Source organism: Pleurodeles waltl, chromosome 6, assembly GCF_031143425.1.
Source record: "Pleurodeles waltl isolate 20211129_DDA chromosome 6, aPleWal1.hap1.20221129, whole genome shotgun sequence".
Classification (NCBI taxonomy): Eukaryota; Metazoa; Chordata; class Amphibia; order Caudata; family Salamandridae; genus Pleurodeles; species Pleurodeles waltl.
In genome coordinates this window covers 1565016840-1565031379 of record NC_090445.1, presented here as the reverse complement: position 1 = coordinate 1565031379, position 14540 = coordinate 1565016840, and the positions used below count along the sequence as shown (strand labels likewise).

Genomic DNA, 14540 nt, shown 5'->3' with positions numbered 1-14540 from the left:
CTTTTTCTTCCTGCTGAAGTGTACCTACTCACGAGCAGTCTCATTTTGACAAAAGCTTGCCAGAGCAAAAATGAAGGCATAAGAGGGACATAAAGTATGTCATACTAACCAGCTCCTACAAATCCCCACAATATGTACAAAAACGCGTTATCTCTTGCAGTTCGAGAATGTCTCTCCTTTATGTTGCTGGGATGGGGGTAAATCCCGAGGTCAGCTCCTGCATGGGAGCTGAAATTCAAATGATTGGAAGTAGGAAGAAGTCAAAGAGAAATGCATCTTGTGCCAGGAGCAGCAGTTTCCCACTTAATTTATATTCCAATGGACAATTGCAGGGGGCATTTCAGATCCCCTGCATGAAGCAGATTGTGGTTATTCACCGATTTGTACTGAAGAGAACGGACAATGCTGTTTGTGGCCTGACGCAATATATCCAATGCTAGTTGTGCGCTCTCCTCAGTCACCGTTTTGCTGCACCTGAAAATAGCTCTGCTCAGGAATAGCAGAGGTGCTGTGATGACCAAAATTGACTTCTTGTTCAGGATGCACAAGATAAGGAAGAGGAGCATGGTGGTCCCTCGTTGAGGAGCTGGATTGCGTCTGGCTCCAACAGGATCTAAGAACAAGTATTGACAAAGCCAACATGTCTGGGGCTTTGCAAGCCTGTGATGTTTTATTTATTTTAAATGTATTATTTTTTTACAAACACGTGCAAAACTGTTAAAGAGTACAAAATCCTCTGTAAAAGAGATATACTGCAAGACTAAACTAAAAGCCATGAAATTAATGCATAATCTGCAATACAAGCCTTGCGACTAAAGTTGACTAGTTTTGGGTGAAGGTGCACATGTGCAAGAGTAAACTCTCCATCACTCAGTGAAGAGAGACAATTTCCAAAGGAAGCCAACCCATTTCTATACGTGGTAGGCAGAAGCAAAATGTGAATTGTACTTGAACAACAGACCAATGGATCAAAAAGGCTAAATGAGAGCTCCTCTAATATAAATATATATATATATATAAATATAAAATGTCACTTACCCAGTGCACATCTGTTCGTGGCATGTTGCGCTGCAGATTCACATGCTGTGCACTGTTCCTGCCATCTAGTGTTGGGCTCGGAGTGTTACAAGTTGTTTTTCTTCGAAGAAGTCTTTTCGAGTCACGGGACCGAGTGACTCCTCCCTTTTGGCTCCATTGCGCATTGGCATCGACTCCATCTTAGATTGTTTTCCCCGCATAGGGTGAGGCAGGAGTGGTAGAATGAGGATACTAAAGATGTCCATGCAATGGAGTAGATATGTATGTACATAGTTTGTGGTAAAGGAATATTTATTTACATATATACAATTTAAATGCAACTTAAACAGCTACAGGCTCCCGAGGAGGTGGGAGGGCACATGTGAATCTGCAGCGCAAAATGCCACGAACAGATGTACACTGGGTAAGTTCAATGGCATGTGTAGCTGCAGATACACATGCTGTGCATAGACTACAAAGCAGTAATCCTCCCGAAAGCGGTGGTCAGCCTGTAGGAGTTGAAGATGTTTGAAATAATGTTCTTAATACAGCCTGTCCTACTGTGGCTTGTTGTGTTGATAACACATCTACCCAGTAATGTTTAGTAAAGGTATGAGGTGTAGACCAAGTGGCTGCCTTACAAATCTCTGTCATTGGTATATTACCTAGAAAGGCCGTTGTTGCTCCTTTCTTTCTAGTGGAGTGTGCCTTTGGTGTAATGGGTAATTCTCTTTTAGCTTTGAGGTAACAGGTCTGAATGCATTTGACTATCCATCTGGCTATTCCCTGTTTGGATATAGGGTTACCAGCATGGGGTTTTTGGAAAGCAACGAACAATTGTTTAGTTTTACGAAATGATTTTGTTCTGTCTATGTAATGCATTAGCACTCTCTTTATGTCTAATGTATGCAGTGCTCTTTCTGCTACCGAGTCTGGTTGTGGGAAGAAGACTGGGAGCTCAACTGTTTGGTTTAGATGAAACGGTGCTATGACTTTTGGTAAAAACTTTGGATTTGTATGGAGAACCACTTTAGGTTTGTGTATTTGTATAAAGGGTTCTTCGATAGTAAATGTCTGTATTTCGCTAACTCTTCATAGTGAAGTGATGGCTATTAGAAAAGCTACCTTCCAAGTTAAGAATTGGATTTGACAAGAATGCATGGGTTCAAACGGTGGACCCATGAGTAGTGTAAGTACAATATTAAGATTCCACGAGGGTACTGGTGGGGTTCTTGGAGGTATGATCCTTTTTATTCCTTCCATAAAGGCTTTAATAACTGGGATTCTAAAAAGTGACTTTGCATGCTTAATTTGCAGGTAAGCAGAGATTGTAGTGAGATGAATTTTGATGGAAGAAAAAGCGAGATTAGCTTTTTGTAAGTGTAGTAAGTAACTCACAATGTTTTGTATGGAGGCCTCTAACGGTGTGATTTGATTTGCTTGGCAGTAGAAAACAAACCTTTTCCATTTATTAGCATAACAATGCCTTGTTGTCAGTTTTCTTGCCTGTTTAATGACTTCCATACACTCATTTGAAAGGTTTAGATTCTAATTCTAAGATTTCAGAAGCCAGATTGCTAGGTTGAGCGATGCTGGATTGGGGTGTCTGATCTGTTGTTTGTGTTGTGTTAACAGATCTGGTCTGTTTGGGAGTTTGATGTGAGATACTACTGAGAAGTCCAACAGTGTGGTGTACCTCGGTTGGCGAGCCCATGTTGGTGCTATGAGTATTAGTTTGAGTTTGTTTTGACTCAGTTTGTTGAGCAGGAAAGGAATGAGTGGGAGGGGGGGGGGGGGGGAAAGCGTAAGCAAATATCCCTGACCAACTGATCTATAGAGCATCGTCCTTGGACTGAGGGTGTGGGTATCTGGATTTGAAGTTTTGGCATTTTGCGTTTTGTTTTGTTGCAAACAGATCTATGTCTGGTGTCCCCCAGCGGTAGAAGTAATCTTGTAGAATCTGGGGATGTATTTCCCACTTGTGAGTTTGCTGGTGATCTCGACTGAGATTGTCAGCTAACTGATTGTGAATGCCTGGTATATATTGTGCTATCAGGCGAATGGTGTTGTGAATTGCCCAATGCCAAATTTTGTTGTGCTAGGAGACACAGTTGTGACGAGTGTGCCCCCCCCGTTAGTTTAAATAGTACATTGTTGTCATATTGTCTGTTTTGACAAGAATGTGTTTGTGGGCTAGAAGGGGTTGAAAAGCTTTCAGTGCTAGAAAGACTGCTAGTAGTTCTAGAAGATTATGTGAAGTTGTTTTGGTTGATTGTCCCACTGACCTTGTATACTGTGATTGTTGAGGTGTGCTCCCCACCCAATCATGGAAGCGTCTGTTGTGATAATGGCGTGAGGCACTGGGTCTTGAAATGGCCGCCCTTTGTTTAAATTTACACGGTTCCACCATTGAAGCGAAGAGTGTGTTTGGCGGTCTATCAACACTAGATCTTGAAGTTGACCCTGTGCCTGCGTCCATTGTTTTGCTAGGCACTGTTGTAAGGGCCGCATGTGTAGCCGTGCGTTTGGGACAATAGAGATGCATGAGGACATCATGCCTAGTAGTTTCATTACAAATCTGACTGTATATTGTTGGTTTGGTTGTATGTTTGACCCTATATTTTGAAACGATTGAACTCTTTATGGACTTGGACTGGCAACTGCTTTTTGCGTGTTGAGTGTGGCTCCCAAGTATTGTTGTATTTGGGATGGTTGCAAGTGAGATTTCTGGTAATTTATAGAAAACCCTAGTTGTTTAGAGTATCTATTACATATTGCGTGTGACTTTGACACCGGTGTTGAGTGTTGGCTTTTATGAGCCAATCGTCTAGATACGGGAATACATGCATGTGATGTCTCCTTATATGAGCTGCTACAACAGCTAGGCATTTTGTGAATACTTTGGGTGCTGTTATCCCGAAGGGCAATACTTTGAATTGGTGATGGTTGCCCTGTATTACGAATCTGAGGTACTTTCTGTGAGATGGATGAATGGGTATGTGGAAATATGCATCCTTTAGATCCAGTGCTGCCATGTATTCTCCCTGTTTTAGTAAGGGACCTACGTCTTGTAGTGTGACCATGTGGAAATGATCTGATTTGATGAAGAGATTTAACGTTCTGAGATCTAGAATTGGTCTTAGTGTTTTGTCTTTTTTGGGAATAAGGAAATATAGGGAGTAAACCCCAGTACCTTTTTGATGGTGGGGTACTAGTTCTATGGCCTGTTTTGTTAGTAGTGCTTGCACCTCTATTTGTAGTAGGTCTAGATGTTGTGCTGACAGTTTGTGCGTCCTTGGGGGAACATCTGGAGGGAATTGTGCATTCAAAGACCGAGGTCAAATTTAACAGCCTGTTTTCACGAGGATGCATGTTTACGCCTCGCTGCCGCCGCCGCCACCACCACCAATTTGAGCACCCGATCTGCTCCTGCCACCCTGTTAAGTGCGTGGGGACTGCCTGCTGAGAGATGCAGCTTCTCGCTTCATTTGCTGCACCAGCACTGCAGGGACTACATGCTTATAACAAGCACCTCAATACTTTCTGCCACTCTCAAGCCATATCATTGCCAAATACACATTACGTGTATTTTTTTTCTCCTACTTGCTATCTTTTGCATTTTGATTTGCAAATAATTACGTTCTGCCAAAGTAGCATACACTCTCCAATATGGCCACTTTTGCAATTGATCTGCCAGAGAAGTTAAGGACGTCTTCTCGGTTTATGTCCTCCGATGTGTCGTGTGCAACTGTAGTCATCTTTACTCATCCTGTTAGCTGCTGGGCTGGGGGTGTTCGGTTCCAATCGGAAGGTGTGAGTACAGCAGGACAGGTGAGTAATGCCGGTGAAAGCGATCGGGGCTGACAGAATGATTTCAGGGCAGCACGGAAGAGCCAGATTGTGTTGTGTTCTTTTTGGAGGCCAAAGGGCTGGTATATTCAGTCAACAGTTACTTGTCTCTATTGCTGCCTTGTGTGTGCACCTCCACTGCAAATTGTAGTTGATGCCTCCTGCATGGTGTCAGTTGGCTAACATATTTATATGTCTTTGCTTGGACAACCAAAAAGCGATCTTCGCAGATCATTGCGAAATATAATCCTGACATCTTTTCTTAGCACTCCCGTCACCCGACAATGGGAGTCGATGAACTTTCTGTGCATTGGTATCACACGAGTGGTCACCAGGAGCTTAATGAAGCCTCATTCATTTTTAAATATTTTGAATGTTGGTGCTTTCCAGAAGATTGGCAGTACTTAGGAATCTTCCAGCTGCTTATGTTTTTTTGTTCCTCTGACAATTCCGCTGAATTAGCTTTTTAGGGTCCTGCTGGACACGTTCTAGTGTTTCTGCCAGCCTCTCTGCGGAGGGCTGGTCTTACATCTACACCCCACACCCAACCAACACAGGCGTCACCAGTCAGGTGAACCTGCCAATAAAAAGGGCCGGGCGCATGTGCCCACGGCCAGTTCCAACTACCCAGCTACTGAGTCTTGTGTATTATTTCAGTATCATGAGGGCCTAGGGCCCCCAACACTACAAGCCTCACGCGAGCACAAAAGGATGGCCGCTTTCGTTTTTGCGCATCTCTGCATCCCGTTTTGATCTCCGATGTGTTAAAACAGAGGCCTGAATTACAGTTCAGCTGCTCCTGTAAATAGTGCAACACAACGGGACACTTCAGTGTGTTGCTGGTGTGCAAGTGAAGGATGTCATTTTAGATGAAATTTAAAAGAAGCACATGCATAACTTTTACACATGCTGCAATGTTTTCTGGACATTTCTAGAGTGATACGGCATTGCCTGTGACAAAGTTGAATGTTTGAGATGAAAAATGACTTCATGCCAATACCATAATGCGCCTTGACATTAACGTAGAAAATGCATTGCAGTGCTTTTCTTAAAACGTGCAGCTTATTATTTTACAGAAAGCATCCATTTCTAAAGTATTTTCACTAGGCCTCATTTTTCTCCCCTTTCCTTTAAAATGAATGCCTTTAGAAATGCTGATCTAATACTAGTAATTGACTGCAGAATTTGTCATCGATATGAAATGTGCTTTTTAAAGAAAATTTATTCCTTTCCTTCCTCACACCATGTATGTTTTCATCGTATTACACAGTCATATGCTATGTGTTCGTAATTAATAAAATATTAGTAGAAATATAGTTTGCTGCAAATTCTATTCACATGATCTAACCAGGACATTGCAGACAGAAAATGTTTCATTATATTAGACTAGCCCTTGGTGCACAGAATGGGACACTGAACAGGTAACAGAATAGGCTTGTAAAGTAACTCATGAGAACCTTCTCCAATGTAACAACTGTATAAAGTTTTAGAAACTTTCAGAATACGTCTTGTCGACTTGGGTGTTTACTGTGTGAATCGGGAGGCGAGACGATAGACCATCGAAAGGTCCTTCTCATTGGCTCAAGATGACCTAAATGACTGGAGTCCCAACATATGTTTTGTGCATTCTGTATAGTTTGTGTTCCTAGCTAGAAAGTTAATGCATTCGATGCACACCCACCCTGCTGTATCCTTTAGCACTTGTCTGTGCCATTTCTGGCCAAATTACTGTAAGCTAGAGCTAACAATGATTTTCCCCTTTCCCTGATCTTTTGTTGGGAGACTTTCTCTCTATGCTGATCATAGCCACTGCTGTGATAATTTAATTTAACCTGACTTAACAGTTGCTACTGCAACTGTTGGGGAACTCAGCTAAGTTTTCCAGAACTGCTCTTCATGGAGCGTTAGTTCCTTTATAGCTACTAGGTGGATGCTCCAAAATCTAGCTCTTTTCCAAAGGGAACTCTTTATGGGTTCTTGTTAGGCTAGGTCAGGTCCTTTACATTAAAATAGGAATTACTTTCTTTATGGAACACACAGTTATTGTTATGCTGTTCCTAACCAAACGTTTCTGGATATTTCTGTATCGGATTTATCTGATTATCTTGAATAAACAGACAAAAACAATTACTAATCTCTAAATTAGAATTAAATCTTTGAAAACTTACCAAATCTCTCATCATTGCTTGAACATTAAGATTTTGAAAGTTGGAAATTGCTTTGAATATGAATTTGATTTGTGCTCCTTTCTAAAATGGCGGCAAAGATCTATTGACCTGGAGATGCAGAGTTGGAGATCTGTCATAAGTTAAGGGTTGAACTGATGAGGTGATCCATGTGCCTGAGAAATACTTTATTTTCCCTTTAGTGAATACAAAGGCCTTTTGCGAGAAAGGGGCATTAAGCTTGTTGTATCCTTAACAACTGATGCCCCTCACCCAAGGTACATTGATTTCATCCTCATATTTTCTTGTGGAAATTGCATATTGAGAGTTTGGAAAGCTACTCGGAGGAAAAATATTTATTTGCCACTCGTATTACAGGCATGCGTTTTGACACATCACAGTACTAAGGATACTTTCTGTGCTCATTAAAATATAGGCTGTTTTGATAGGTTTTTTTTAATATGCGATGCCTTAAATATTTAGAGTGCTTCTATTGTAAATTGTAAGTACATAGAGCTTGCTTACTAGGCCTAATGAGGAGCTGTCGAGCTCTGCAGTGAGTAGCACATAACTCCGGATCCCAGGGTTAAAAAAATGATAGGAATATGTGCTTCCTTTTCCTAGTAGGCTCAGTTGCGTTGGTAGGCCTGTGCTCTAGAGATCTCGTGCGTTACTCTACTGTTGTGAACCGGGATAGATTTACTGAAGTTGATTAATGAAGGGGACAATGTAGGATGTTACTAGGAGTTGTGGACATGTCTCCTACAGCTGTTTTACCATCTCCAGAGGGAACGATGCATCCTGTAAACAAGAGCTCGTTTTTTGCTGCTGAAATTTCCAGTGCACTGGGCTATTTACACTCACTAAACATAGTGCATAGGTGAGAGCTAATTGCCTGGTTATTCATTGTGAGAGGTTTCTAAGGGCTTTGTATTGCGTAGTTGTCTCCACCTACCTCCCCCGCAATGCGTGAGCCTGCACTACTAATATTTTGTGATTCTTTTGAGGCTTGTCACCCCTTTTCTTTGCAAAAATGTGCTATTTCGGACTCCTATAAATTTCAGAAGTCATAAATCTGTTCTAAACAAGAGCATGTTAGGGAGTCTCTGGCCTAGTGCAGTGATGTTGCTTGCTGCCTTTTAGGGGCATCTAACAATATGTTTTGCGTCTTTCAGCTGAAAGACACCCCCGTTCCTTAAACTTACCCACAAAGAAGATCCCTATAACTGAAAAGGTTCCGTTTTTAGGACCCTCGTGGTTGCATGCCCTTTCAGGTAACTGACAAACGCTCATTTTTGTTGGATATACATTGGATACCTTTAAAACAATGTAATTGTGGCAGACTTTGCTTATTTCAGATACTTGAAGCCAGAGAACATACTGCTCAACTATCTGGGCCACAATCATCTTCACTGACCTTGGGCTGTGCAAAGAAAACTTTATTTATATCACGGGGCCACTGGCAAGCTTGCAATAGAAGTCAAAATAGTACACTCGGTTATTGCTCTGTTGCAGAGATCTGTAGAGGGCAGGTTACAGGTTTACCATTATATCAACGTTTCTGCAATTGGCATACTGCCATGGTGTATTCCAAGGGTGCCCAGCATAGTCCAAGGAGGTCCGCAGCCATGCCAGGTATTCAGGCTCTAGAGTTCATTCACCACTTCATGCACAAACTACCTATCTCTCTCGATCTTCCTTTCCATCTATTATATGCAGCTCTCGCCCCATCTATTCACCATGCCACATATTTCCACTACACAAATAGACTACACACACCACACAATCCCACAACTAACAATTCAAATCACATAATTCCACTCCAAGCTACATACATCAACTCCACTCCAAACCAATACATGGGTAAAAGACCTTGTTATTTACAAAACCAATAGCTTTAACTCTCACAAGTGTGAGACCGATTGCATTGCAAAAGCTTTAACTTTTGTGCTCTTCCTATACATGGCTAACCTGGCATTAGCCATTTAAACTGGCTTTACTAGCACGACATTTGGCTCATCCGCTCAGTCCGTCTGGAATGGAAGCGCTGGGCTCCGCATAACTACGAGTAAGGAGCACAGTTCGATGTCTCATTATTTGCTGTTTACTCTGGAGTGGTGAATATGAACTAGACTTAAAATCTGGGGGTGGGCTAGCATCTGGCTGACTGAGGCTTCACGGTACCTTTAAGGCCTGGCACCCATACATTTGCAAGAAATGGATCACAGTACTATTTGGTTTTGCCTAATCACAGAATTATAAATATTTTGATGCTGATCTCCATTCTCATTGCATCATAGCTCACATTAAAATCCCCCTGTAAACACGTTCGCGGGACGATATTTTTTACAGGTGTTCTTGATTTAGTAATCCTATTTGCTTCTGTTTTTTTGAGTTTCGATAGAAAACTTGCACTCGGCATTAGATCTTTCACGAATTCTTGTTTTTTTTACACTGTCGTGTGCGATTTTGATTACAAAGCCTGGAGATATCATGGTTCGTATATTTTTATATTTATTGTTGTTTTTATGGCATAATGTAAGACAGTAAAAAAAGTAAACACAAATATATGCTGCAACTGTTTTAACATATGCATGTCTCTGGTCTCAAACCCTAAAATCAAAACATATTTACAAACTTGGGTAGGTAAATAACCAGCTCAAACAAGAATGGAATATTTTTTTCCCCCCAACTATGTTTGAATTAAGCAGACCCAACATGGATAAGTGACCCTAGGGGGACACAATGTACCTGTGAAGAATGGGTTAATTCCATCCGATTTATGGGTGTTTACCTAACAAGTGATTCTCCACAGTCTTTACAGTCTAATGTTTCGGATTTGTCTTACTCTCTCTAAGCTGAGCGTCCTAAGTTCTCCCCGTACCATGACAGTCCTTTTCTAATAATTTGCACTATGAACTCTAAACAGGTAGGACTAGAGAAGGAATCCTGGAACACAACGTGGCTAATATTCTGAACCTTTCAGAATTTCTTTTTTAATTAGACTCTCCAAACACTAAACTGGACTGTCAAAAATCGAGGGACCCCAGCAACTGTTTCATGTCAGTGGATCGCTTAAATACATGCTTTTAAAGTTTTAACGTTGCTATTCCGGCTCAGGAGTTGAAGTCTCTTCGTCCCTGTCTGTATGCAGGGAACGTGGACATCTATCCGGTGATAAGCTGTGGGAAAGCATGTGTTTTCTGAGGGAACTTGGATGAGTATAGCATTTATCACACATTTTGCACACATATGGCTTGCTTAATGTATGCACATGCATGTGCTTTTTGCGGTCGCTGGAGTTTGCAAACTGCCTGCCGCAGTCTGTGAAATCGCATTTAAAGGGTTTTTCACCTGTGTGTGTTCTTTTGTGTATCTTTAGGTTCTCTTGTCTGGCAAAAACTTTCCGGCAGCCAGGGAAGAGGCAGTGGAATGGTTTTTCACCTGTGTGGACGCGGATGTGGTTCACAAGCTTATATCTGGCTTTGAAAGGCTTCCCATTTCGCACACATTCATTCCAGAAGCAAACGAAGCTGGCTGCATCAGGTCCCCTGATGTGCTCTTCAATGACGTGTGTGACTAACTCTTCCAGGGAACTGAAAGAGTTTCTGCAGGTTCTGTTAGAGCTGACCGGCTGCTCAGGCTCAATCCACCTACAAATGAGTCTTTGCTTCATGGGCTCACGCATGTAGTAGAAGGGAGATCCATGGTCATGGTACACCTCATTCGTTGCTACACTCTTTTCTGAGTGTGGTGTTGGACAGGTTATGTGTGTCGATTTAGAACTAAAGCTTTCTCCACATTCACAGCATATATACAGCTGTTCCTCTGTGTGGTTTCTTTGGTAGAACATAGGATGTAACAATTGAGTTGAGTCTCCATAGAAATATCCATAATTATGCATTTGATCTCTGAAATGTGCACTATTATTTTTCCAAATAGCGAATGGCCCGTTGATGCTTTTTCCACTTTTATCGTTAGATTTCTCTTCAAGTGGGCTTTTACAGGACATATCATTTGTTGAACTTTGGCTGTAATGTTTGACATATTTAGCACACATTTGATTTCCTTCAAGAGAGCTGCTTGTGCTTTTGGCATCTTTTTCCGACACTGTGTGACAGGCCGTGCCACTGTCCCAATGTTTTGACCTTAGGCTTAGGTCCAGAGCATGGAAAACCTGTTTTTTCTTTTTTTTGTGAAATATCTTTGGAGGCTGCAGTCTGAGTTCTTCTGTGCATTTATCATCATCATCACTCTTCTCACTTTTGATTGTGGCTCTTAATTCTGTTGGGTTGAAAGATAATTTAGACAGTGAATATTAATGGTATGAAATAAATCTCTTGCTTAGAACTCATAACTGAATTAAGGAACACATTGCACAAAATTTGTGTTACTATTCATTGGAACAATTTTCTCAGCATCCTCACCAAGTCCCAACACACCAGGTATACTAACTGCATATTCAGGTTTTTTAGTAATACATTGATGTATTTACTTACAAAATCTATTTGACAAAGCAATTTAAAATATGTATGAACATGTGTATTGCATTTGTATGCATGAACCTAGCATTAAATCAGTGAAGCATTGTACATAGTCAAAAACAAGCATAAAGTCAACGATTAACAGGAGAAGGTAAGTTGTGGACCATTAATGTATTTCGATAAACGTGTATTTAAAGAGGTGTCTTCACCTCTTTTCTTAGATGGTGCAGTGTTGGAGCAGTCCTGATGGATGTTGTTCCAGATCCTTGACATATGATCTTGACAAACCCTTGATATATGCACTCAACACTTTACAAGGTACCCCCATCATACCTGTATCTAGTCTCACTGGTAACCATTCCCTCTACTCCCAAACAGTTCTTTCATAATAAATGGGTGGTCTTTTTGAATGCTTTAAGATCTCCAATTGCAAAACAAGCCTGATTCTACCGTAATGATGTTAGGGATAGCCACCTTAACTTCATTGACTTTCTGAAGACCTTTAGAGCTTCTTTCCCCAAGCCTGCAAAATGAAGTCTTACTCAATTGCCAGGCAAAAAACAGAAAGTGAAACCAGTATTCTCTATGAGTTGCACTTTTTAAGTTTTGTTCAAACAGCAGAAGAAAGTCAAAAAACTCTTTGCCATTTCTAGTTTCCCTCTTCTGAGTCCAACAGTACTAAAGCATCTGCATACACAAGCAGTGGCCAGTCTTTACACTATCTCTGGTGAAAAACCCTTTGTGATCCTCAAATAACCAGCTAAATCAACACATCAAATACAAAATAAAGGTAGGGCTACAATAGAGCTTTGTGGGAGATCATTTAAAAAAAAACCAATTATTTTGGACAGCTCACATAACCTTATCAAGATATCTGTATGCATTTAAATAACCAAAGCCAATAGGCTCTAAGGAATTTCAAAATTTAGCATGTTTTCTACACAGAGGGAGTAATCAAGTTTACTAAATTCTAACAACAGTGTACAAATGATACATACATTGACTGCCCTTTCAAATCTGTATTTCTGCTTTACTGCATAGAGCGTTAAAATATTATCTGAATTGAGCTATTTAGTTCTAGCTAGGAAGGGCTCATGGGCAATTATATACTGTTCCTCAGCCCAGTCTTATAGATCAATTGATAAATACATGCAGAACAATTTACTGTGTAATCAAGGAGTCAGATTAACTTATGAATGTAAAGCAAGTACTTTATACCAAAGAAAGTTGCTAAGAATTTTGGCTTTTTTAATGGATGATTCTCTCTATGCATGATCAGGTGTGAGGGAGTTGTTTTGAACTCCCACATACGCTGCACTGGCTATTTTGGTGGATCCCTGTAGTGGGGCAGAGGAATGTTGTACAAGCATTGATTATGGGTAGGATAGATTATGGCAATGCATTGTATCTAGGAATGGCTGACTACTCATTCATGCACCTCTAAACTTTTCAAAAAGTAGCAGCAAGATTGAATTGTAATTGTATCAGTAGGAGTTTGGCCACCGTCTGGATGAATTCCCTTCTCTGGCTTCCTGTTTGCAAGAAAGCCAGTTTCAAGCTATGCTCTTACACAGATTAAGCGCTCTATGACATCAGTCCCGCAACTTTGGGTGACCGAATTGCATGCGTTCTCCACTATTCTAAACATTTTATTACATTACTTAGCAGGAAAATGAGGAAATCCAGAACAGGTGGCCGCTCCTTTAACTTTTTGGCAGCTTCATGCTGGAAAACCCTGCCTCTCAATTTTTGACCTGACTTCAGATCTGCTAACGTTTCGAAAAATGTTGAAGTCTTGGTCGTTTCCACTTCAATGGTCTTTGTATTCTATGGCGTTATGTTACTAAGGTCTAGCACTGGGGTATGATGGTGTGCATAATAAATACCATAAATAAATAAATCTTTATGTACCAGGAGCAATATTCTCCCAAGACCCAGGAAAGCATTTGTTGTTTCTGTAACTACTTAATGAAGGAGCCTACCGCATAAAGTTCTCTCCATCCTGATTATACATATGATAACCCCATCCCAGCATTGACATCAAGACAGTGTGGCATTAGATATCAATTTTAACATTTTCATCACTATAGGGCATAGAGAATTTAAAGCAAACACCTATAAATCAAAATCACTGTCTTTTTCCATGAATGTCATTATTTTAACAATCTTCTTCTGAAAGTATTATTGTCTTTTTTGACTGGATGCCTTTACTATACAGTTAAATTAATATTTTATTTTCCTTTATGATCCATCCAGTAATGGTACACCAATACATATGTATTTGGTAAGTTTTTGTAACAATTAACTATCCCTTTCACCTGCTTACAGAGCAAATCTTTAGTACATCAGTACTACATATATTTCACACAAATTAATGTAATCAACAGTTATGATTTTTTATAATTATTTTTTATTGATTTCAGTAAATGGAACAATACAAAATACAGCACCGTTAAAAGCCAAGGCATCACACAGCTAAATACTTTAAAACCCCTTCTTCCCCCTACCACCCCACCTCTCTGTTTGATTCTCTCTCACCAATGCATAATGAGTCTCCCACTGCCCACAGGCAGCAACTGTGTCCGGGTGATACAAATATTACCTCTGATGTCATTCCAGTGTCTCAAAATTTTGACCCATTTTTTAGGTCATCCCCAGCCCTCATATATGACTTTTTTGGCCAGCGTGTACCAGCCTTCATATATACGACCTTTTTGGCCAGCAAGCACCAGTCCATGTCGTGTTTCCAAATGTCTGACTGGGGCACTTGCTCCCCACATTTTGGCAATGTTTTGTTTGGCCATGACCATCCCCAATTTAACCATTTATACTCTGTTTGTATCAGGTCTGTTCCCTCCCAAACATTCAAGAGCAACCATTTCCCTGTCAGAGTGACGGCCGATCCGCACGCCCTGCTCAGACTCTCAATTATCACCTCCTAAAAGCCCTGTATTTTTGGACACTTCCAAATCGTGTGGTAAAAGGTATCCACATGGCCACAACCCCGTCTAAAGCTGACACTTGT

General features: G+C 40.8%; 1 protein-coding gene across 1 annotated transcript in view; it reads right to left on the bottom strand.

Moving 5' to 3' along the window:
* Positions 1 to 9527: 9527 nt before the first annotated feature.
* Positions 9528 to 14540, bottom strand: part of LOC138301137 (zinc finger protein ZIC 2-A-like) — a 75358-nt gene continuing 70345 nt past the window's right edge. The window contains exon 4 of the mRNA XM_069241279.1: positions 9528 to 11315. Within this exon, the coding sequence (XP_069097380.1) occupies positions 10138 to 11315 (1178 nt within the window). The 3' untranslated portion in view covers positions 9528 to 10137. The remainder of the gene's footprint in view (positions 11316 to 14540) is intronic.